This window comes from Leiobunum rupestre, chromosome 8 (genome assembly GCF_980474605.1).
Source record: "Leiobunum rupestre chromosome 8, qqLeiRupe1.1.hap1, whole genome shotgun sequence".
NCBI classification, from domain to species: Eukaryota; Metazoa; Arthropoda; class Arachnida; order Opiliones; family Sclerosomatidae; genus Leiobunum; species Leiobunum rupestre.
In genome coordinates, this window is record NC_143391.1 from 27,024,444 (window position 1) to 27,047,636 (window position 23,193).

A 23,193-nucleotide genomic window follows, 5' to 3' on the forward strand; every position below is an offset into this window, starting at 1 on the left:
ACGGTGATGGAACTCGGCGCGAGTGCGAACTGCATCGGAGGAACTTTTCCTTGGCTGGTTGGTCCCCATCACTCGTATGTAGGGTAAGTACGTTGGGAAGAAGGCTGGCGCGTTCCTCAAGAGTGAGAGGATGAGAGAGTGCAGAGAAAAGAGAAAAGGAGTCGGGGTCATTTCCACTCGCCTCTCTCTTCTCACACACTTCGAGCTCTTTTTTCCGGTTGTCTCTTGACGACCCATAGCGGCCCTTCCTCGTGTCTGCTCTGACGCCAAGATTCGCATCGAGATGTAAACTTCACCTTCTTAGAAACTTTGGCTCGATCTGTCCGGTGATCGTCATCGCTGCTATATATATAAATAAAAGGTCGACGGGGGGGGGGGGGGGGGAGAAAGAGATGTTAGCTCTCTCTCCGCCGTCGTTTCTTGGACTGTAGCGTTTTAGCGAACGAAAAACAACCATTACCGAGGGTTCGGTCAACTGGGAGGGTGGTCGGTCGGTCGGGGCGAAATGAATCGGGAAAAGCATTGCCACGAAAATATGGCAGATTCCTTGTTTCCGCCAACAATAACGGCGGTCATTATTTCTTCGAACCCTTACGACCCGCCGACTCCCTCTATATACACCCAACCCGATAACTATTTGTAAGTGTCCGTCCATTCTCTTTCGGCCTTTTCTCTCGGTCGAATTAGTCATTTTCTTCGGCGACCCTTACGGGAACCAGTAACGCCACCCTTATAGACCATAGCCGCTAGAAGACGCGAAAAAGAAAACAAGAAGCCAAGCTTTGACCAAAATTGCGTTTCTTTTTTATTATCGAAAAACAAGGAGAATCTTCTTTTAGTTTTATATTGTTGTTGACCGACATTGATAGACGTAAAATGGGGAAAAAAATGTCGGGGGAAAAGAAACGAAAAGAAGGGCTCGAAATAAAGGTACATGATTTTAGCCTCGCTCGTGGGCGAATGCGTTTGAAATAAGATATACATACGTTATTTTATTTAAATTCCCGTACGACTGTTCCGTATTTGTAGATTTGTTATACACATTTACGAACAAAGTCATATTTAAAAAGGGTCCCTTTACATTAAGAAAATTAACATTTTGATAATTTGTGTACGCGGGTTAAAAAAGGTTTCGTTGCAATTTCTTTCGCGATCTCCGTAAAGTAAATTTTAAACTTTTTAATAGAGAAATGAAGCACCGATAGAATGAATAACTAGCAACCCCACCTTAAAATATATTTATTTTTGTATTAATTTAAATTTGAAGCGTTCTCTTTTTTCGCAACATTTTTCTGTAAAATATTTCTTGACGCCGCGCTAAGGTATAACGTAGAAATTGAACGTAGTAAGGAAGGGTAGAAATGAAATGCAGTTTGTTTTTCTCTTCTTTGAGCAAATACTTTTATGATATTTACATGTTCTTTGAAATGAACGCGACTGTTTTTTTTTTCAAAGTTTGTCCAGAGTTCCGTGTTTTTTCTCTTTTTCGCGTATACGGGTGACGGCACTTTGTGGGGGAAATCGGCAGATCTGTTTTGAAAAATAAATATAGCCAGTCTTTCTATTTTATCCGCGACACGGTGGTCGTATACGCGCGACTGAGGCGGACGAGACTAATAAGGCCGCCATAGAGCCGAATCCGCGTGTCCGTTCGTGCCCGAACTAGCATTATTGTGGGACCTGGTCGTCGTGGTCACTACCGCACTCGCGGCACTTCCGGTACTACTGTTACTATTTCCGCCGTGGAAACTCGGCGTCTCGCTAGCCAGAACCGTTCTTTTGGGGGACTCGTCACTGTCGGAGGTCATGGCCACGTCGCTGTCCGCGTTGCTGCCCGGGTTGGGCCCCGATCCGGGCGGCGGGGGCGACGTCGAAGAGGGTCTCAGCGGCGGACTATTGCTGTTGGAGGCGTCGTGCAAGCCTTGTCTTAGTTCGCTGCCCAGCATATGTATCGAAGGGTGCAGTTGAGACTGCGAGACGGTCGCGTACAATTGAGGATAGAGCAGGCTGTGAGGAACGACGGGTGGACTCAAGTACATTCCCGCCGTGCCGTTGGCGCCGCCATTGACGGGTCCGCCGCCGCAGTAGCCGTGCGTCCCGAGAAGTCCGTAGCCGGCCGCCGCTGCCGACAAGTAAGGAGCTCCGTTGGTCAGTATCGAAACCGTGGTTGAAGGAGGAGGCTGAGGACCGTACGTCGTGTTGGCCAAACCGGACAATCCTTGACGCAGTTCCGAGATGCGATCGGACAGGGAGTCCGCCGCTAAACGCGACACAATCAGAGAAGGATCAGCGTTCTTCAAAGACAAGGGTGACGTCGTGGAATCGCTCAGAGGGGCTGGTCCGTTGCTGGCTCGCTCCGCAATTCCTGATAACGATAGAACGTAACTCGGCGTTAATTATGGCGTTATATCTAAATTTCAATTCCGTATAACGTATTCATTTCATCCCCACGAGATTTAGAAAAGCGAGAAGACGCGATGGATACGTTTCGGAGTTGAGACGTGATAGTCGTAAACACTTACCAGCCGGGATAGGCACCGATGACGTGGGACAGGCGGCGGTCCCAACGGACAGGGGGGTCGTGCCCGTCACCGGCGCCCCGGAACTCGGCGACTCCAGAGCGGCGGCGGCGGCGGCGGGGTAATGGACGGCAGCGGCTGCAGCGGCGGCGGCCGCGGCCGCTGCTGCCGAGAAGCCCGTCGGCGGGGGTAGAGCCGATCCCGCTCCCGCCGCCAGATACGGATAATGCGCTCCGTAGTGAGACCAATGTTCCGCTCCTAAGCCCAGAGACGGATCTACGGACAACAAACACCCTTTGTCAGTAATATTCGGAAAAAATCAACACTTCACTATTCTACAATATAATACGGTAATATAATATAATTAAGCTTAATTATAACAATCGATTCCGCGTTACCAAAAGTTGTCAAATTTGGAAGCGGTATTGATTCGCGTGTCGGGGTTTTTCCTCGACAAACCATCGAAACTAAATCAACGTACAACATTTCTTTCAGCCCACTTGTGGAGTCGTCGCTTCGGCCGAATATAATTTCGCGGAGGGAGGCGAGTGGGGTCGCGTTTATACCAACGTCAGTACCTAATTCAAAGTTTGCGTGAAACCTCACCGTTTGTTTTGAATATATAACATTAGCTTTCCTCTTCGCGACATACATACGCGTACGAGAGACGACGGAGTATAGGAAAACGAGTCGCCTCGAAAGCGAACAAAAAGAAAATGGAAAAAATTTAAGCGCGCAACCAAAATTCGTGTTTCTCGGGGTAGCCGAAAGCGGGGGGGGGGGGGCCAAGAAGCTCTTTGCCTGGTGCTGGTGGTAATGTTAGGCGAGGATTTTTGGTCGTTTTGCCCGAACGATAAAAGCGGCTCTCTCTCAGGCTCATGGCTCCTATAATATGGAAAATAGGTACACGGAAAACCTTTTTACGTGGTTTGTATTAGGTAGCCGGCTTTACCCTATTTCCCCGAGTAGAACGGGGGGGGGGGCTTAGAGGGGGAGGCACCCGTAAAAAAGCTGCCGGGCAAAAATCTCTCTTAGAAAGGAATAGAGGATTCTAGTGAGCTTGTAGCTAAAGTAACTCCCGACGAAATCGCTTTTGAGGTTTTTGAGAAAGTTTGGAGCCCTTTTTTCGCGCGAAAAAGGAGGGCTTCTCTTTTTAAACTCTATTATCGGAGCTATCTTATACGTATGGGGTTTCTCTAAAAATAGCCTTGAAAGGTTTGCCTAGAATTACGTAGTCCCTATATCAGACCCATTTTTATATTATCCGTACCGTATCTGTATTAAAAATATCTCGTTCTGCGGGTTACGTTGCTTTAAGCGCAATGTGTTTATGCTATTTCATATTCTTTAAATTTGATATATTCACATTCTACGCCCGTAAATAAACTTTACCCTGAACACCGTTCAGTCAGGGCTGTGGACACCACGGAGTCGGAAATAGACGAAATCGTCAACCTTCTAGGTTTTTCTATCGAACGGAACTGGGAAGCTATCAATTTAGCTAAAAACATTCTATTTGAGTGGGGTAAAGCGAGACTATCCCCCTAAATTTTCATTGTAAATTTTGTAAATAACCTAAAATTCGTAAAACAATTTTAACAAACCGTAACGCCTCCTCCTTGGTTTAAAAGGGAACATGTATTTGTGGTTAAATAAATATTCATTCATTCGTGCTCAATGTTCTAAAAGGGACCAAATATATTTTTATCTTATTTTTAGCGTTAATAAATCATTCATTCATTCAAACCTAAACTAAGGTTTTTGAACTAATCTATGGTATATTTTTTGTACATATCTCTTTTATTTTTCATTTTATTTTGTTCCATTTTGATTTTTATTACTTATAAAAATGTAAATAATACTGTGGGTTTAGCTCCTCCCTGTTGTAAAGGGACCCCAATTTGGGGTGGGAAAATAAAGAATCATTCAGTCCGCGGTTAGAACACTTCTACAGGCACCCGGTAACATATATATCAAACCCCGGATTGGTCCAAATATTTCATACTTTGGGGGAGGGAAAGGCGGCAAAATTAACTTCGTCGCCATATTATTGAGCGTTTTCTGATAAAGCTTGGTTAGGTCGAGCCTCATCAAAGGGGCCAAACCGCGAGAATAGCGAAAACTGGAGAGACGGGGGTAAAAACAAATTTAGTAAAAATTCCCCAAAGCGTATAGTTTGAAGAAAGATGACTCGCGCCTTATTAGCCTTTCTAGCCTGGAAACGCGGCTCTACGAAGGGGTGGTCGTCTTGATCAGGGACGTAGAGACCAAAAACGTATATACTAGCGGGGTTAACCCCCGATTTTATTGACAAAGCAATTTGGCAAGCGGAGGTTGGGAGCTTTTGAAGCAAAATCAAGCGACGAAAAGAGTTCGGTCTCACTCGGTCTTTATTAGCCGCACGAAGCTCTCTGGCGGCGCCTGATAAATGATGGGCCAAGTGTTACTTTTTTCGTTCCAGAGAAACCCTTTGGCTCCTTGGGAGAAACCAGTTCCGTTATTAACAATCCGAAACTCGCTTCTCGGTTAGCCAGCTAACCTCCCTCGTTCCATTTTTCATTCCAGTCTCTTTTAATGGGCCCCCATCTCTCCGTCTTGACGCCCCCCGAAATCGGTGGCCCGCCATTTACAAATCCCGCGGACATCGATCTCTTATTGAATCTTCTAATAATTCCGCTGACTGATTTTAATTTTATAACTGGAGGGGATTGCTAGTAAAATAATATTAACGACTTTTCCATTGGAAAATCTCTATACACCCTCTTTCGTAACTGAAATAATTGTCCTGGGAAATTAGGTAGAACAATTTGGTAAGTTTTCTTTGGCGCGATCCAACTTATAAACTTTTCGATCTTATTTAAATCCGATTCTTAATTTCTTGGCGAATTCCCGGTAGATGTCGCGCACCCGCGAGATTACTTTCGAAGAAACAAACTTTAGCGTAAATTTCTCGCGAGAGTTTCTTCATTTTCGGCGGTTAATCCCATTCCCAATGACTATAGACGCGATCAACACTCTTTGCAAATCCCTTCCACTTTCCCTTTTTTTCTTCGCGTACAACGCGAGCTATCAAATTCCCGCGTGGCTGAGATCCCAAAAAATCTGAAAATAATCCGGGATAATGCTACTCCCGGAAGAAAACGGGGAGGGCAAAGAGCCAAAAACCGAAAAATTTTCAGGTGAGAAATTTGTCTTAAAAACGTTTCCGAAGCCAATTTCGGGACATTGGAGACTCTTTTAATGGGAGGGGGCGCTGAGGTATTACCGGGCGCGCGAATGAGAAAGGAAGTAGCGGGGGGCGGACCGGTATTACCATAGGCGCCTCTCCTAATTCATACCCCACCCCACCCGTCTCTTATACGGCGAAGATCTTGTGTTCTCTTAACCAATAAGATAATCGCGTGTACTTTCAAGAGCCGGCAGTCTGGCTAATCTGATACCCGAGTTAACCTTTCCGTAACGTCGACTTTACCCCTCATTACGGTATAAGAGCGAATCGCGAGTTAGTCCTCGAAATCCGCTATAGATTTTTTCACCGTCGCTGGTATGAGGAAAGAGGTGGAACTAATGAGGGTTTTTTCCCCAGCGGTATGGACGTCCACCGGAGGAAAAAGGATGGAGGAAAGAGCCGGTAATTTCGTTCGGATCATTCCCGTATTATCAACCGAAGACGTGTATCTCTCCATCCTTCCAACTTCTTTCTCTCGGCTCCGTTTTTTTTTGGAGCCATCGTCCGCCCCCCTTTTAAGAAAGATTTAAACGTGGAACTACCGCTCGTATAATAATGGGGGCTAATTCCGCGAAAGAGAGCCAGAAAGATATAGGATGCGGCGGCACTCTGTTTCTATCGAGCCAAATTAAAGAAAACGGATACGTCTTTCTTAGAGTGGAGGCCTCTCTGTACGGAACTTCCAATTTGGAGCGCCCGTATTCTGGGCTGCGGAATCATATGCTAATTCTAATGAATAGTCGTAGCGGTACCCCTTTTTTATATCGGTTCCATTTCTCCTTTTAGGTGAGGATTCATTTGGTGTGACGGAGTGTGGTTCCTTAAATCGTCGCCGTTAAAACAAAACCACGTAACTTGAGATACGTGGTTTTGTCAAAATTTACATATTTAGTTTCTACACCCCAATTTACGTATATAACATTAAAAACATTAATAGGTTGCAATTGAATTTCTTTTTTTAAATCGAGAAAACATTTAAACGTATCTTTGATATTCACAACGCATTTCGCGCAGAAGCACGTTTCTCGCTTATTTTCAGCTCCTATTTCACTTCATGACGCGAAACCACGTATCTCTAAAAATTCCCCTTTAGCAAAATATTTTTAAATTAAAATCCTCATTAATTCAATATTGAAACGAAATTATTTAACTATAAAATTAACTCGCGTGTAAAAACCTAACACGTGATTTCACAAGTCCCTGCAAAATTAAATATCCATTTTTCTCAAAAAGGCCACCGAGAAGATACGTGGTTTTGTTTTAACGGCGACGAAATGCCCATTCTTAAGCATCGACTCGTTCTATATTATGTCTATCATCGCGTTCCGTACGCTTATTTTTTTCATTAATTTGTCGGGTCGCGACCATAAACATAATAAAGAAATAGAGACATCTGTAAAAGCATAAATTTTTACCAAAACTTGGATATTTAATTATAAAACATGTAACCTAAGTCGAAAACGTACTACCCGTTTTTCAAATTCACCAGTAAAGTGTTTGCGTCTTATTTTAAACCCGATAAATATCCTTAAGTGTTAGATGGTGCTTTACACGGAGTACCACAGGAACAACTGCCGGCTTGTCTGCTAGTTATCACTCCCGTATATTTTTGACAAATCAAACTCCGCGACTAACTACTTAGATTTCGTCTATAAAACGCCTGTAGAAGTGTTTCACCCTCGGTACACCGGTGTCTAGAGTGAATTTCATTTACAGGGTATTTATTTATCCCTCGTGAGAACCGTATGTTGACGCGATATTTAACGTTTCGTCCAATCGATGAAAAATCAGTCGATTCCGGGTGATAAAGACTTAGGTCTTCAACGCGATTGTAACGCGCTAGACCATGGTGCCCTCGTATGTCTTAACTTAGGTAAATAATAAAAGGCAGCGGTTCCTACCTGGTGGCGAGCCGGGGGTCCTGGCGCTCAATCTCCTGCAGGGAAGCTCCAGGGCCCACTGTTCGGCCGTTTTCCTCCGGAGATGTTCCCATTCTCTCAAGGGGTCCAAGAAAGGAGGTCGCTGGTGTCCGAACGCCGAGGCGAAGGCCCTCAGTTGCTGTTGCTGCCCTGCGTTCATGGGAAGCGGAAACGGGTGAAACTCGCGGCACACTGCGGCGAAAACGCATATTTCCGGTTTTTGTAAATCGAGATCTGTTTTTTGATGTCACCTTTATACATTACCCCGACAATTGTTTAGGCCTATAAGGAACGCGACAACCTTCGGACCCCGAATAGAAGTCGGCTTCTATTTCGGAGGAGAGGACAAAGGGTAACGACAACAACAAAAAACTAACTTCAAAGAGTAAAACGGAAGGCGCGACGAATAATAACAATGTCGTAATAGAGACCGACCAAAATGCTTTGACATAACTAATATCCTCCTCTCGACGCCGGGTCGCGACATTGTTATTGTTGTAACCTAATCCCTAGAATCCGCACCCCTACAGCTACCATCGCTTCGATCTTTTCCCATTGTAAAATGTGTCTAGGGCGGAATCTAACCCCAATGACCTAATAACGACGCCGGGGTCTAGATTTTTTTCTTAATAATATACGCGATATACTTTACACTCTGATCAAGTATATTAGGGCTGCTAATGTATTATTCCATTGTTTCCTCCGTTGTTTACATCGAACCGTTATCGCTAAATCGGTAATAGACCTATAATTATCCTGCTATTTTATTTATACCTAATAATTTCCACTCTTCGCTCTGGGCTGCTGGATGACAAGGGGGGGGGGGTCGAGACGGGGGGGGGAAGTGGGCAGAGAGCGACTTTAATATCTCGAAAATCAATTGTAGGCCTAAGTAGAGGAGAAAGTAGCTACTTGTCGAAAACAATCATTTGTTATCGGTTATAGTCGCGATTTCGCGAGACCTACCTCCTTAACCTTAACTTAAAAAGGCGTGACCTAAAGAGCCCGAGAGGTCCATTATCAGTAAGGAAATAATACCCCACTCCCCGACCCCCTCGATCTCCCCTGTTCGTACTCCGCACTCAATCCTCATAAAGTAGAGAGGCAGTGGCGCTCGAGCCCGTCTCGAGGGGTGTAGTCTGCGTTGAAAGCGTTCTCCGTGACGCCGCGGCTATAATACATCCAGTAGACGGTAAAACTATAAGATTATATCAAGGTAGAGGGAAAGAAGGGGGGGGCAGTCCTGACGATCGACGGTCTTATAAAGTTCGCCAATATAAGCATGGCCCTGGTCCAGCACTGGTCAGAAGCCGATAAACAAGATCATTGATCGACTAGCCATCTGCTCCTTAGAGGGCAGCACCACCGACACTCTAAACTCAGTCGGTATATAAGGGGAGAGTTTCCCTCATGGTCTGCGGACCAACACTCTCCCGCCGTTATCCTCCGCCAAGTTCAGCCTCTTACAATCCTCCACGCTGCTCACTCTACCGGCTATTCCGAGTTACGCAGACCTTACCCATTCCCTCGGTTTCGACTGTACCGTCTTTGGGCTCTCGAGTGTATTGTAGAACCGTGCGCGTGTGAGGAGAAGCCGACGCACCGAGGGGAAAACTTGTTATTGCTGAAAAGACGGATTATTAGGTCCTATAAACTGGGCAGATTTTATACCTGTATGTCTGGACACTACCTTAAGATAAGCTCCCGCCGTTTTCAAGGGTGCGGAAGACGGTATAATAAAAGGAAGACTAGGGTGGGATACGGGGTGGTCAGCTAAGGGCGATCCACGTCCGTTTTTGTCCACCGCTGGTCAGTAGAAGGAGTCTCTCTCCCCACCCACTTCATATTGGACCCTGGACCACCGAGGTTTTTTTATAAAGGACGTTTTATTTATTAAATTACCGGTACTTGAAAACTTTGGAGGACGCGGATGGACTGCCGGACAATACCCTTATGACACTGGGAAAATATTTTTTCCCCTTTTCAAATTAATAAATAGTTGAAATTTCTTCCACAATTTTCTTTATAAATCGAAGCATCTCCAATAGTTTATTATTTTGGGGTTAATTTCGACCCTGAAATAATTTTATTTTCTTGTTTTTTAACGAAAAACATCATCGCTGGAAGCGATATTTTGTTTTGTAACGAGGGGGAACCCTTAATATTATGTTTATCGCCCTCCGTCTTGATATAAAGCGCGTTTTGGAAATATATTGTACACGAGGCCGTCCCCTTGTTTGATGTTTTTCGGCGATTTCTGACGAATTTCTCCCCAAAAAATGAAGAGCGGTCTAGACTCGGGTGGGCCCACCCCGTCTTTTGGCCTCATTTATCACAATTTTCCGGTCAAAATACGAAGCCCGAAATGGCCCGCGAAACCAAACCCACAGACCCCATTACGGCCCTGACTCCCATCTTAGAATCGAACGCCACTTCTTCCTGCCTTAGCCTAGCCCCCTCCCCACCCCCTTTATAGTAACACCCTTTTTCAAAGGCCTAGCAACGTTTTGGGTTTTATAGAATATCTCAATTCGCATATTTAAGAATAGCCGCGATTAACGTTAACGAATTATTTTTTTTTTGTGTTAGGATCAAATTTTAAAAATATATTTCTGTAAATAAAACTTAACACTTAATTCGCACGAACATATACTATTATCAGAAAAATACATTACATAACTTCGGGGAAATATCGTTTTTAGACAATTTAATAATGATTTATGATTAGCAGGATTTATTGAATTTCATTAAAAAGTCGTTTGATAACTTCGGCCTAAGATACTTGCCTTGGGTATTAGCCTAGCTGATTATTATTATTATTATTATTATTATTAAATTATTGCCCAATGTTGAAAGTTTCCTCGAGGTGTTTTCAATTTAATGGTCTCTCGTAGGAGGATATTATAAACTATTAGTTATTTACAGATTATTGATTATTTATCAAATTTATCGACTATTAAATATTATTTACATTTATATTAAGTATAATATTTTCATTAACTTCGAGAACTTATCTAGATTTTTAGGTTTGGGACCGTCTCGAAGCCAACCTAAGCGTCAAAACCATTTCTCGATACAATCCTGAATGATCTCGGGCCAAATACTCGTATTGCAAAACAATGGTTTGACCACACCTTTAGGCAGACATCGAGCCCCGTTATTTCGTTCCAATTGTAATCGACGCTCTTTCGCATTTGCCGATAGAGCACGCGCCTCGCGGCGGGATACCCGGGCGCAACGCGTAAATCTAAAGAGTTGCGAGACTCGATTTTTAACCCTCTAACTAAAGTTCAAAGGTGGGGAGGGAGGGGCTATTTGGGAGTGGAGAGAGCCCCAACAAGCCGCCGCTAAAGACGGGCCTAAAAACCCCCAAATTATCGAGTAGGGTCCCCCCGTTCCTAGCTCGTCTCTAATAAGGACCCAGGCTCTAGTGACTATAATTAAAGATATTCAATCAAATGATCTTGTTGTTTTGGCTCCGAAAATATAGGTACTCTTTTTTTTGCGGTGGTACATTTTTCCCCCAACAGAAATCTAAGGTAATTTCTGTCCAAATTACAGTATAGACTCGGAAATTTTCAACTTAAATTTTTTTTCCGGTGGAAACAATGGTAAAAATCGAATAGAAGTAAATTACAATGTTTAAAACCAAACCCAAAAGCGTCTTATACGTTTAATATTGATGCTCTTGTTTTCGCGATTCTTAAAAGAATGTAGAAGATTTAGAAACCGCGCGAGGTCAATAAATAATATTATCGTTCTAAATATGGTAATTTTAAAGGAATGTCTAAATCGCTTTTTTCCGAATATCATAAATTATAAAACTATGTGGTATAAAGCTATAGGGTTCATTTTTACCAATTTATTTCGAAGTTTATTTTAGTTCAATAGGGGTCGCGAAGGTTGCCATATTTCACATTGAACGTAACAATGACAACGACAAAAAGTATAGAAACTTACTGGTTTTACTTCTGGGTTCTCTGGGTCCGTCGACGGTGACTTTGATGGCTTTATTGTAGGTGGCCATTTGAGGCGGACAAGTACTAATGGTGATTGTCAACGTAAAACTCTTCCCTGTTAAAGAAAAATGAATAACGAACTTTAGATACACATTTATTTTACTGGCGTTGTGTGTGTGTGTGTGTGTTAAATATATATACATATACACGAAAGATTTATTCTTTTACGGAAAAGCTTCAGGTTGGGTATTTTTTTTGGAGGGCCTTGTCATTTTCGGGGGGAACTCTTATTATGGGATTAGTCGCTAGCCAGTAATTACGCGACCTTACCAAAGCCAGCGGTCCTTTTTTGCCCTTGTAATAATATGTCAGTTTGATGGAAAGAGCTCCCGCCAACCGAGAGATATATCTTAGAGTGTGGCTCTCGAAAGATGTTCGCCCGAAACTGGTCAGGCGGAAAAAGTTTGGACGTCGTAACCGTCAAAACAACTCCGTCGGAGGATTAGACCCCGGCGCTCGCGTTAGTTAGCCGCTCTCTCGCGGGTACCCTTCTCGCCGACTGTACCCTTAGGCTTCCCTTTGCTCAAAATGTCCGCTAACACCGGGTACGAACGAGAGACAAATTCCGTTTCCTCGACAACGGCAATCCCAAACCGCATTGACCTCAGCCCGCGACCAATCTCGGTTACATTCTTTACGTCCTCACGACCCCGTCGTTTTTGTCTTCGGCAGAAAGTAGCTCGTAATAGAAGTAATTTCAAACAATTTAAACGGAGGAAACACGTGGATATTTATCAGGGTTGCCACAAAATTTTCAGATTCAAATTCCCTGACTATTCCCTGGCCATTTTAAAAGATTTTCCCTTACTTATTAAGGTCAAAATTTTTCTTTTATATTTTACTTTTATCAGAAGTTAATCAATTTAGATGGACTTATATTTCAGTAAAAAGGTTATTGCAATGTGGAAAAAATTAGCCAAACATTCAAGGAAATAAATGATAATCGTGGAATTTGTCATCGATCTAGAGTTAAATTACCTTCAAAAAGGGACCAATTCTTAAAATTCCCTGACATTTCCCTGACTTTTTAGGCCCATTTTTAAATTCCCTGACTTTTCCCTGATTTCCTGGTTTTCCCTGACGTGTGGCAACCCTGTTTATTTATTAAAGATTTTAAAATTGAGCTTTCAACCCGTGGGTTTTTGTCAAACAATTGTTTTTAAGTATATATTTCCATGGATCAAAATAAAAAAATTAATGTTTAGAAGTAATTTAATAATAATAATCAGCTAGGCTAATACCCAAGGCACCACCTTAGGCCTTATCATGCCTTTAAACAGGTGGTCGGTTACAATGCGTAGGAGGGTGGTGGAAAGCATTACATGCCACGTGAGCCAACAGCTCCCTACACTAACTATTACCGTTACCCTCAACAAGTTTTTATGGAAGGAGAAACTGAACCGCTAGTGGGAAAACCCCTTAAACCAGTGGGGATAGAACTCGCTAACTCAACGCGGAAGGAGTTGATCCGAGTTTTCTCACAGTGCCACAAGTTGGGATCGAACCCGGCTCCTCTCGCTGCGAGGCGAAAGTGCTAACCACTCCGCCACTCCAAATAAAATGTAAAGTTTTCTTTACGCAATAAATATTCAATATCTACGTCATCGTAAATTGAATCGTGGAAGCTGGAAACTTGGGGACGTTAGAAGTGTCCCAACCGCCGATGTCGAAGGAGAAGCTAATGTTAATATCGCGTTTCGGTAGGCGGGGGTCATTTGTCATTGAAATAACGTCCCCGGTAATATACCTCCCCATTACGTACGAGGCTCGCGAAATGACGTAAAAGTAGGCCCATATGTTCCCGAAACCTCTACACCCATTTCTCAAACCGATAAGTTTAGTCTAGCCCGCCCGTAATCGCCGATACAATGGCGTCTAACCAACGATACCTCATACATATTCTCCATCGCGAAAAGGACGCTCGTAAATACGGTGAAATTTACGACGAAAGTTGTAATTTTACGATATAAGAAACTAATAGTCGGGCGGCCGAGTCGCGTATAGAAACGAACGGAAGTTCTAGCGTTATTAGGAAGCGATCATAAATGTAGAGGTCGCTTCTCGAGAGGAGGGAGAAAGAGAAGTCTTTAGAAAAAGCGGATTAAAGTTTCCGAGTCGGAACGTTTTTTCTGCCCTTCCTCCTTTGGACGCGCCGGAGAAAAGGAGCGAATCGAGCTCACCCCGGACGGAGTTCGACGTCTACCTACTTGACCGGAAAATGTAATTCGCGGCTCCGATTAATCACCTTGTCTTCTCTCCCCGGCTCTTTTCTTTCCTCTATACGCCGACCCTTCTAAACTGACGTTCTCGACGGAGTTAGGCTTGTAGGTACGGGCTACGGCGGGTAACAGTCGGGGAAGGCGGATGGTATAAAAGTCTCTCATTCGGAAAGCGTAGAAGGACATTTCTTCCGTTTTCTGCCGATCGAGTCCCCCGGCTGCCAAATCGAGCTCGCATTTTATCTAGTGGTTTTGATAGATTCGGACGATGTGGGAAACGTAACTTCCCCCATCTGGCGGAGCCCTTTCGGAGTGACTATATAGTCGGTGGCCGTTCCAAATTTTAAACGAACAACGAACCCGTCTCAAATTGAAACGCCCGACTCTCAATTTTCATTCGCTAATTCACTCTCTATTGTTGACCAAATTAAGGTCTTTGTTGCTGGCCGCTTCTAATTGTTTGGTAGTGTCGAATAACTTAAAAATTAATTTCACGGACTATAAGGAAGCTAATGGGGATCAAATTTGGATTGAGCGCGTTTGGTCGCGCGTTGGGGGAGTTTAAGGTAAGATTTAATTGGAAGGGTTAAATTTCCGAACCTTAATTGAACTAATTGTCACGACGCGCGCGGATCCCTGTTTACTTTAATTAGTCGATTTCGGCGTCATTTTAAAAGGTAGACTGTATTTAAATTTTAATTCGATCGGTGGAATATCGAAATCGAAAGCGCCAGTAATTTCCCAACGGCGTCGCTTTTTGTGGCGCTTTGTTCTTATAACTCGACATATGCATAATGAATAGAAGGCCGAGGCTTGGCGGATTAGGCCTTGGCGGACTAAGCCTTGGCAGCCGATCTTCCCAATAGGGGGAGAAGAGGGCACTGAGGAGAGGACAAAAGGGGGGCACTAGAAGAGGGAGAGAGACCTGGTAAGCACGAAGAGAGGAGAGGTATTTTGGGCTTTAATTATTCAGTCGATCGAGGTGGAAATAGTGTTTGGTTTTATTAAGATATTAATTAGATTAATGAATGTGGTTGAGCTGTTTAGTCCCGTGACATTTGTAGCCAGCACGCTTTGTTACAACAGCCGGGTACACACCTTCAATCGCGCCAGCGCCACGTTACCGCGGTAAATAGCTTTCTTGGTAAACGTATGTGTCGCCAATTTTGCGGGCTGGTTCGATTAAATCCTTAGAGAGAAGTATTTCACTAACGCGAGGATGTGGCTCAAAAACGGAAGTGCACTGATCTTTGAATATTATTACATTTCCGCTTGAACTCCAAAAATAGGGCTGGACTAATCCAAGAATATAATTGTTCTTAAATACGCGCTTTTCGGTGAGAGAGCCGTGAGTCCTTTTAAACTTTCTTTCGTCCATGATCGAAAGATATTTTGTGAATAATTATTTTCAGTTCAGTTTTATCGACCCTTAATAGGGTATAAGGTATTTTACGTAAAAAGAAAATGTCCGAATTTGCTTTTAGTTCATTTTAGTTCCTGTAAACACTAAGTTTAGCAAACTATCTAAATATCAAATCTTAAAAATGACGAGATTTTAGCAATTAAATGTTGAAATTTCTAACATTCATGTCGTACATTTAATCTCGTAGAAACACGAACCTAAAATTGAGAGATTTCCTCGAATCTCTGACGTCGTCAACACACACTCGCTGCGAGGCCAAAATAGGTCGATTTGAACAGTGGCCTTTGTTAAATCACACATTTCTTTCTTGGACGACACGCGATGCTTCATTAGACAACGATTTTCCGTGGTTCTATTTACCTCAAATCGTTCCCGCGTTTCTTCCGTTCAAAGCCCGGGGGGGGGGGGATTTTAAAAGAGTGTCTCTCGCGGCGGTCTTGAAGGGTCTTCTTAGATGAGTTTGGCCGGAATCTGGTCATTTAAAACAACCGGGGAGGGTCGAGACAAATTTATCTCGCGTTCGATCCGGACCACCGCGTAGAGGGTTAGAGGGCAGCGCGACGCGGACTTGACTCTCTCCCCGCCTTCCACCTCGAGTATCGGATGACATCGGAGGCGTCCGTAGCGTAATGCGTTTTCCTCGGCTCGCATTTGGCGTTCGCGGCCATTATACGGCGGTGTATGGGATTTCTGTCGGTGACGCGGGTGATAGGTGCGCGTCGGAGGAGTCATGCACTCTATAAATGACGTACAAGCGGCCCTCTCCTTTCTAATAGTTCCCTTCCCGCGCATTAAGAAAGCGAACCAATCATTCGGGTTCTCCTCTCTCTTCCTTTTGTAGATTCTCTCTGGCGATTCCCCTCGTATTAGTGGCCAAAAGGTGGCGTCATTATCCGGCGGGCCACTCAATTATCATTCCCGTAGTCATTTACCAATATAAATCCTCTTTTTGTCTCTCTTCGCCTTCCCCATTTCCTCTCAAAATCCTCTTATATTCTCTAAGACGCGATACTATCCTGCCTGTACGCCAGTTACTCCGCTCGCTATGATCGGAGTGCCGCTATAAGGAGAAGAGGAACTCTGGGGGATTGCGCCGACTGTCGATATAGACCTTTTCGCGGGGAGATACGTCATTTAGCCACGGTCGCCCGGGTCTTAATACCGAACGCTTTTCGGATACCAAATTCCGTCTCCAATCGGGTAATAATGGTAGCGAACTAATGTCTTTCCCTATTTAAATAAAATTGGACTTTGAGAGGTGGGTATGATTCTTCGAAAGTCTTTTCCAGAACCCATTATCGTGATCCGTATAAGCTACGAATCGGACTTTCGATAAATCGTCAATTCTGTCCACATTTTTAATTCAAGTTTAGAATTTAACTTTTCCGGATACGGCATTTTCTGGTTTAAACTCGCGTGGTATTTACATTTATTTTAAAACGATAAATTAGTCATAATTTTTTTTATTTAATATATCTCACGCAAACATTATTCAGTAAAATTTAAAGTTAATTTTATAAGAATAATTAAAAAACGTTATAATTTTAAAGAATTCGTGTACATTTATTCTTTAAGAAAAGTATATTGATCTCTGCGTATATATAAAATTCTTCAACATTATTTAAATACAAATATCAATAAAATGGGATGTATTTTCTTCGATACAATTATACGGGACTTAACTCTCTTCGGATAGTATTCGTTATTCATATTTGCGTATCATAAATCCTTGTTATATACGGGGAATCTTCTTTTCATCGGCGTATTTCTTTGATCAGGGTATTTCGGTATCAGCCAAACGGGAGTTTGGACGTTTTATGGTAGCTTTTAAAACGAGCTTCCGCGTGTATGCGAGAGATACGATAGGGCCATATATTATTAAAAGCATCCCGTCCTCCCTAACAATATAATACGGCGTTATTTAGACTTTCACTTTATCTTTTTTTCCTCAAGATTCCGAAGAAAAATATAAGCGTACATACCCAGCGTGCGTTTATCGAAAGTTGCCGTTTCTTTTTCATATTTTTGACAAGGTAAAGAATGGCAAAAATGGACGAAAAATAACACATATATATATATATATATATATATATATATATATCTTTATAACCGGACTCTTTAGCGATAGCATCGCGTACCAGCTGACATTGAGGTCGAAAGTTTAGCGGGTATGGGGAGTCGTATCCTCGAAGACACATTTCTCTGGTAAGCCGCCACTCGGGAGAAAGATGGAAATCTCGCTGGAGGATGACCACTTTTGGCCGAAAAAGTCATAAATTACGCGTTACGCGTCTTGACAAGCGGGCTCGCGACGGCTTTTAATGGCGGTTCCAGAGAAGCCAGGCTGCAAAGTGCTGCGCTTCCATTGTCCTCCCCAGCGAACCGCATCAAGACGAACGAAATGGAAAAAATAACCGCTAAAAATGGGCCCAGCTCCGCCAAAACCGAACTGTCATAAACGTTGCTTTATGGAATGGACTATTTATAGTCTTAATGGTGCAGCTCGCTTTACCGCGATAGTTGGTTGGTTGCTGTTATATGGCCAGGGGGGAAAACGGCTTTAAACGGCCAGGCCGGACGCCAACAGGCCAACGAATAATTACACAAAAGGCCGGCTGTCGGTTAGCCCGGGGGTGAAAGGGTTTTCGAACGGGGAGAAAAAAAAACCCTTCTTATACCGGTACTGACCATTTGAAGGGACCGCGACATATTTTACGACCAACCAGGGAAAATTGGCTTCCCAAAAAATTCTAGAAGAAAGGCCTAGGAAATAGTGTGGCCGCTAAAATAGTCACTTAAGAAAATTTAGAACCATTTTGAAACCACCCTTTCCCCTTGGCTATTTTTTTAATAGCTTATATCGGTTCGCGGAGGGAACTATTTTTCGAGCTTTATGGGGGAAAAGGTTTACAGCTGACGGCTGTTTTTCAGATCAAGCGAAAATTTATCTCGTTTCGAAGGGAAACTTTTATTACCGGCACCCAAATTTTATTCACGTGGTTTTATTTTTGAAACTTTTACCATCATCATAGTCACTCAAGTTTTGATATTTAACCGCTTAATTTTGTATTTAAAAAATGTACAGTACTTATAGTATAAATATTATTTAGGTTTTATAAATTTCACTGTACTAACCCTAATATAACATTGAAACGGAATTTTAAGACGAGTAGTAAATAAATACTCTTTAAAATTCATGACAATAAGATAATTAAGTACGTTAAAATAAGCGCTCGAATTAATTAGAGTGAATTTGGTAAAGGAAAAAATAACAATTTTAAATTTTGTATAATTACCGTATTCAAAAATTAAATTATAGAAAAATATTATTATTTTAGGCCCTAAATATTTTCGTATTTTTTAATACAGAAATTAACAGTGCAGTACATTTTCATTTTAAAATTACTTTCACAATGGACCACAATATCAATTTACGACAGTTTCTGAAAATGCTTTCGAAGAAATAATACGAATAGATAATTAATTATAATTAATTAATTAATAATATAAAATTTTACATAGGTGAGTATTTTGGCAAATAATACGCTAATTCCCAGGGATATTTCCGTAGAGAAAGTAATTGTTGGGGAAAAAGCTAACGTACCGGTCAAGAAATCGTATCGGGAGGAAGAGCGACAAAAACCAGGTCCTTACCTCTTCCGCTGCGTCCGACGAATCGGAGGTCGTTAAACTTGGCCACTTGGTTCTTCATGACGGCCGTGGCGTTGCGCAGCTCGGCGCAGTAGTTTTCGTCGTTGCCGGCCCGGATCGAGACGATGGTGCCGTCACTGACGTCGCCCAGAGAGACCACCTTGAAGGCCATGGGCAAAGTCTTGTTGGACCTCCAGTGCGTGGGCAGCACCGAGCACACCAAGTTGGGGCTGCCCGTCCTCATCAACTCGCCCGGGTGCTCGCTCAGCACCTCCGTCAGCGTCCTCTCACCCGGAATCACCAGTTCCGGGGTCGAACCCGCTGCCGGCGTCGAGCTGGACGACGAGGAATTGCCGTTATTGCTGGATGAGGTCATAGTGTTGCCGCCGGGGTCGTTGAAGGACCCCGAACTGTCCGAAGGTAAATGCATCGATGTCACGATGACCACCGCGCTACGACAACATCCCCGATCGCGACGTTGTCAACGCGTCACCGAATGTTCCGCTTATAAACCAAATCAAAGTATGTTTCGCTTCTGAAAGGCTCTTTATTGACGCAAAACTCTCGATCCCTTCTCGGTATCAATTCGTCGTTATTCTTTTAAAAATAAAATCGTATTTGAGTCGGTTTCGGTTTCGAGTTGGTGGATGAGTAATCGTTGGGAGAGCGATATTCGGGGTTCCGCCGTGCTCGAGTATCGAAAAGGTTCTGGCAATCGCCTCCTTCGGTTCACCGGTGTACGGGAGAGAGAGATAGAGGAGGGGGGGACAGAGACCCGTTGGCTTTTGTGGTGGAGTGCCGCAAAAACCACGTCCGACCCCGCGCCAACCGAGCCAGCAGTATGGGGACGCGCTTAGATGAGTTCCCCGAGTCGCGGCTGACCACGCTTCGTCCGCTCTCCGAGTGAAGCCCGCCAACGTGTATTCCTCCGCCGAGCCAATTGCGTGCCAGCAGCGGCGGCGGCGGAGAGAGATCCTCCGAAGAGAGGCGAGGAGGGAGGCCCGCTTTTTGCGCGTCAGACGCGAATGCTTTCATTCGACGATCCGCGCTCTTCTCTCGCGCGCCACGCGGATCGAGGGCCCCGTGATCAGATCCCCACTCTCCTTTATTCTTTCGTCAACCCTTTCTTATTCGAAAAATGTTTCCAAGTCGCCGCTGTAGTTGGCGGAATATCCTCTTCATTTATATTTCAGGACGCGTTTTCGCTTTATCTCATACGCTCAACAACAACGTCGTTAATAGTTTCCGTTTTACCATTTAAACTTTTATATTAACGGGCGGTGTACGTGGATCAATATTTTCCGCACTCTCTGTCGCTTCTGTTTTCCCAGCCACGATTTTGGTCGAGCGGTTTTCCCGCGTGCGTGTACGCTCGGTTTGGTAATGGTCGCGACGTTGGTTTACCAGTCTTCGCAGATTGCGTTCGGATCATTCGAGTCCGCTTTCGGGATTTTTAAGCCGTAACCGCGCCTTCTCGGACGCTGGCAAATTTGTACTCGGCTTTCAAATTTTGGCGGTGACGCCGCGCGTTGCGGGAGAGTATAATAATAATAATACTGAACCCAAAACCGACCGGTTCATTTTGTCACGCGGGTAGCGTCTGGCGCGGCCGAGAAGGGGAAGTTGGTTTCCGCAGCACGTGCTACGTAACGTACTACCCTCGGCTGACGGTTCCCCGCGAAATGGACCCGTAACCGCGCAGTCTTTACCCGTCTTATCCCCGTTTCACTTAACAGTCAAGTCAAACGCGCGGAACTCGCGTCGAAAATGGACACAATGAAGCGAACCTAAACCCTTATACCCAGTGGGTTCGCTGGCGGGGTTGAAATGTTTTTTACGCTCCCACCGAGTCATTGTGCCTTCCCTTCCGCGCGCCAACTTCATCCCCGCACCCCCCTCCTCCTGATTTCGCAGCTTCCGCAATGCAAGCTCTCCCTTTTTGCCCCTAGTTGAAATAGTTTCTGACTGTCCCCGTATCTTTTCTCTACCGAAAACTGTTGTTTGAAAGCTTTGAAGACACTATAAAAGTCCCAAATATTTTACCAAGAACTCGTAAATGTACTCGTAAAACATATTCCGAGTGTTTCCAACATTTATTCATTAAAATAAGTAATTATTATTTAGCGCGTCAGTTGTCAGCGGTTCTTTCCATAAAAAAAATGTCCCTATTGTGACAGCTTACATTGTCGAATGATAAATTTTTTAAACCAATAGGCTTCGAGCTTAGGAAATATAGCGCCATCTGCCTTAATATCCTTCAACTAAATATGTGAAGAAATAGCAGACGACTTTTGAATTTCTGTGTTTTTCGGTATGTTCAGCTGTTGCGCAGAGATAATTTTGAACGTGCAGACAGCTTTCATATATTCAATTTTAAACTCGGCCGGTAGGCGGTGATACTTACGACCAAAATGTAAACTACGCACGAAGCCTATTCTGTAGCTAAGAGTCTAATACTACGTCATCGAATAAAATAAGTTATTTTTTAAAACAAATCAATTATTTGTAATTATAGACGATATATTCCTTTGATTTTTCGGTCGTGTATTTTATTTCCCTTTTGGGGAAAATTTTCCCTGGTCGGGCAATAAAGATATCAAATATGTAGAGAGTTCTTGGAAGGGAGTCGGCAGACTCGAGTAACGGAATAATTTAGAACCATTTCTACATTTTCCCCGAGGCTTTCGGGAGGGGGGGGGGATGGTGTACTTTTTCTCTTCTTTCTTTTTAAAGCGACTCGCGGTTTCGAAATTCAAGTGGATGATGGCTAGAGAGTTAAGCTTCCTCTAAAGGGCCTATACTACGATCCGGGATCAACCCAAACACCGATCCGAGGCGCTAGAGCCGATAAACCGAATTTTAACTCGAACGGAATCGTCGACTAAATCTCGGTTGTCGTATAGTCTTTCTTAAAAAGCCTGGATATCAATTCTTTTCTTTGGAAAAGTACCTCGGGTCGCGCGTAACTGGGTACACGCGGTTCAAATAACATTATCTATTAGGAGTTGATGCTCAGTATAGACGATTCTGATGCAGTTCTTCTCTAGCCCGGGCCTGTGGGCAGATTATACAACGAATGTGGAAATACTCTTCGTGCGGTTTGAAATTCAAGATTGCGACTGGGGAAATCCGATTTGAGGAAAGATTCTTTTTGAAAACCTCTTCATCCCCCGTCTATTTTACTTTTTTCGGACGTTTTTCATATTTTATTTTGGAAAAAAAAAATCATTCTCAGACCTGTAAGTAGCGTTGTTCTTCAGTAAAAATGAACTGTATTTTTGAACAGTCCGAAGTAGCTTTTACCACCTGATAAAGGGTCTTCTACTGGCGCGTTTCCCGAGGAGAGGGAATTGTATGTAATATGTATGGCTGGCGTTTTAAATGCGAAAAGTCCCACGGCGCGCCGCGAAACGAAAACTTCAGCGCAAAGTGCCGCCCTGCAAATTCGTCGTTTTATAAATTTAGAAGCGCGCTTCTTCTTGTGGAGAAGGAAGCGCTGGGTTGCCGTTTAAATTTTCGAATTAAATCCGTTTGAATCTTTTGAACGGGCAGGCTACGCTGGCTGCAGCCTCCAGGGCTTTAGCCTAAAAGAGTGTACGTAGTTCCTCCAGAATCGCCCAGACGGAATTAAACGACAACTCAACGACTTAATTTTAATGAATTATCGACGCTTTTCATCCACGCGACAAATGTTCGCTTTATATTCTTTTGATCGCGGCGTCTCTTAGATTTTCCAAGTTTATTTCAACCCGATCCGTTCCCAGACTTTATAAATAAACGGAAATGTATAGGAATACGTGTTAAATTTATTGATTTTGTTCTAACATCCGTATATTTTTTTATACTAATAAAATTTATAAATTATGATGCCTTTGAAATAAAACTGTAGATATAAGGCATTTAGTATTGAAAAGTAAATACAAACCCCGGGGTATTACAATTAAATTTTCTATACTAATATATTTGAAATAAATAAAAATATCTTTTATACAGCACGTATTCAACGTCACTGGGAACCACGGCGTAAAATATTTTTGATATTAAGCTATTTTCCCATGTATTTCTGGAGTTGAAATCTTCCCCTTTGATTGAAGCTCTCCGGCCACACAAACGGTATTTCGACTTCTCTAGGAGCTATCGCCATCTGTGGGCGAACGGGAGAACTATTATGTCCATAAAAATAAGCATTTTTGTGAGTTTTAAGCAAAATTACG

At 43.4% G+C, this 23,193-nt stretch overlaps 1 protein-coding gene across 2 annotated transcripts; it reads right to left on the reverse strand.

The window, feature by feature from the left end:
• Positions 1–806: 806 nt before the first annotated feature.
• LOC149932951 (uncharacterized) lies at positions 807–19,864 on the reverse strand. Of its 2 annotated transcripts, none has more exons than XM_090155655.1 (5): positions 18,983–19,864; positions 11,628–11,741; positions 7,650–7,817; positions 2,523–2,795; positions 807–2,365 (listed from the first exon to the last, which is right to left on the reverse strand). In XM_090155655.1, exons 1-5 carry the CDS (start codon positions 19,407–19,409, stop codon positions 1,614–1,616), a joined length of 1,734 nt encoding a protein of 577 aa, XP_090011781.1. In that variant the 5' UTR covers positions 19,410–19,864; the 3' UTR covers positions 807–1,613. The 2 variants fall into 2 exon arrangements, with proteins under 2 accessions (XP_090011781.1, XP_090011780.1); XM_090155654.1 differs by having other exon boundaries at positions 7,650–7,859.
• Between the last annotated feature and the right edge of the window lie 3,329 nt (positions 19,865–23,193).

Coding starts and splice junctions, on each gene's coding strand:
- LOC149932951 (XM_090155654.1), bottom strand. CDS start 19,409: ATGCATTTACCTTCGGACAGTTCGGGGTCCTTCAACGACCCCGGCGGC. Junction 7,860..11,627: donor AGAACCCAGAAGTAAAACCA/GTAAGTTTCTAT, acceptor TTTTCGCCGCAG/TGTGCCGCGAGTTTCACCCG. Junction 2,796..7,649: donor GACCCCCGGCTCGCCACCAG/GTAGGAACCGCT, acceptor TGTTGTCCGTAG/ATCCGTCTCTGGGCTTAGGA.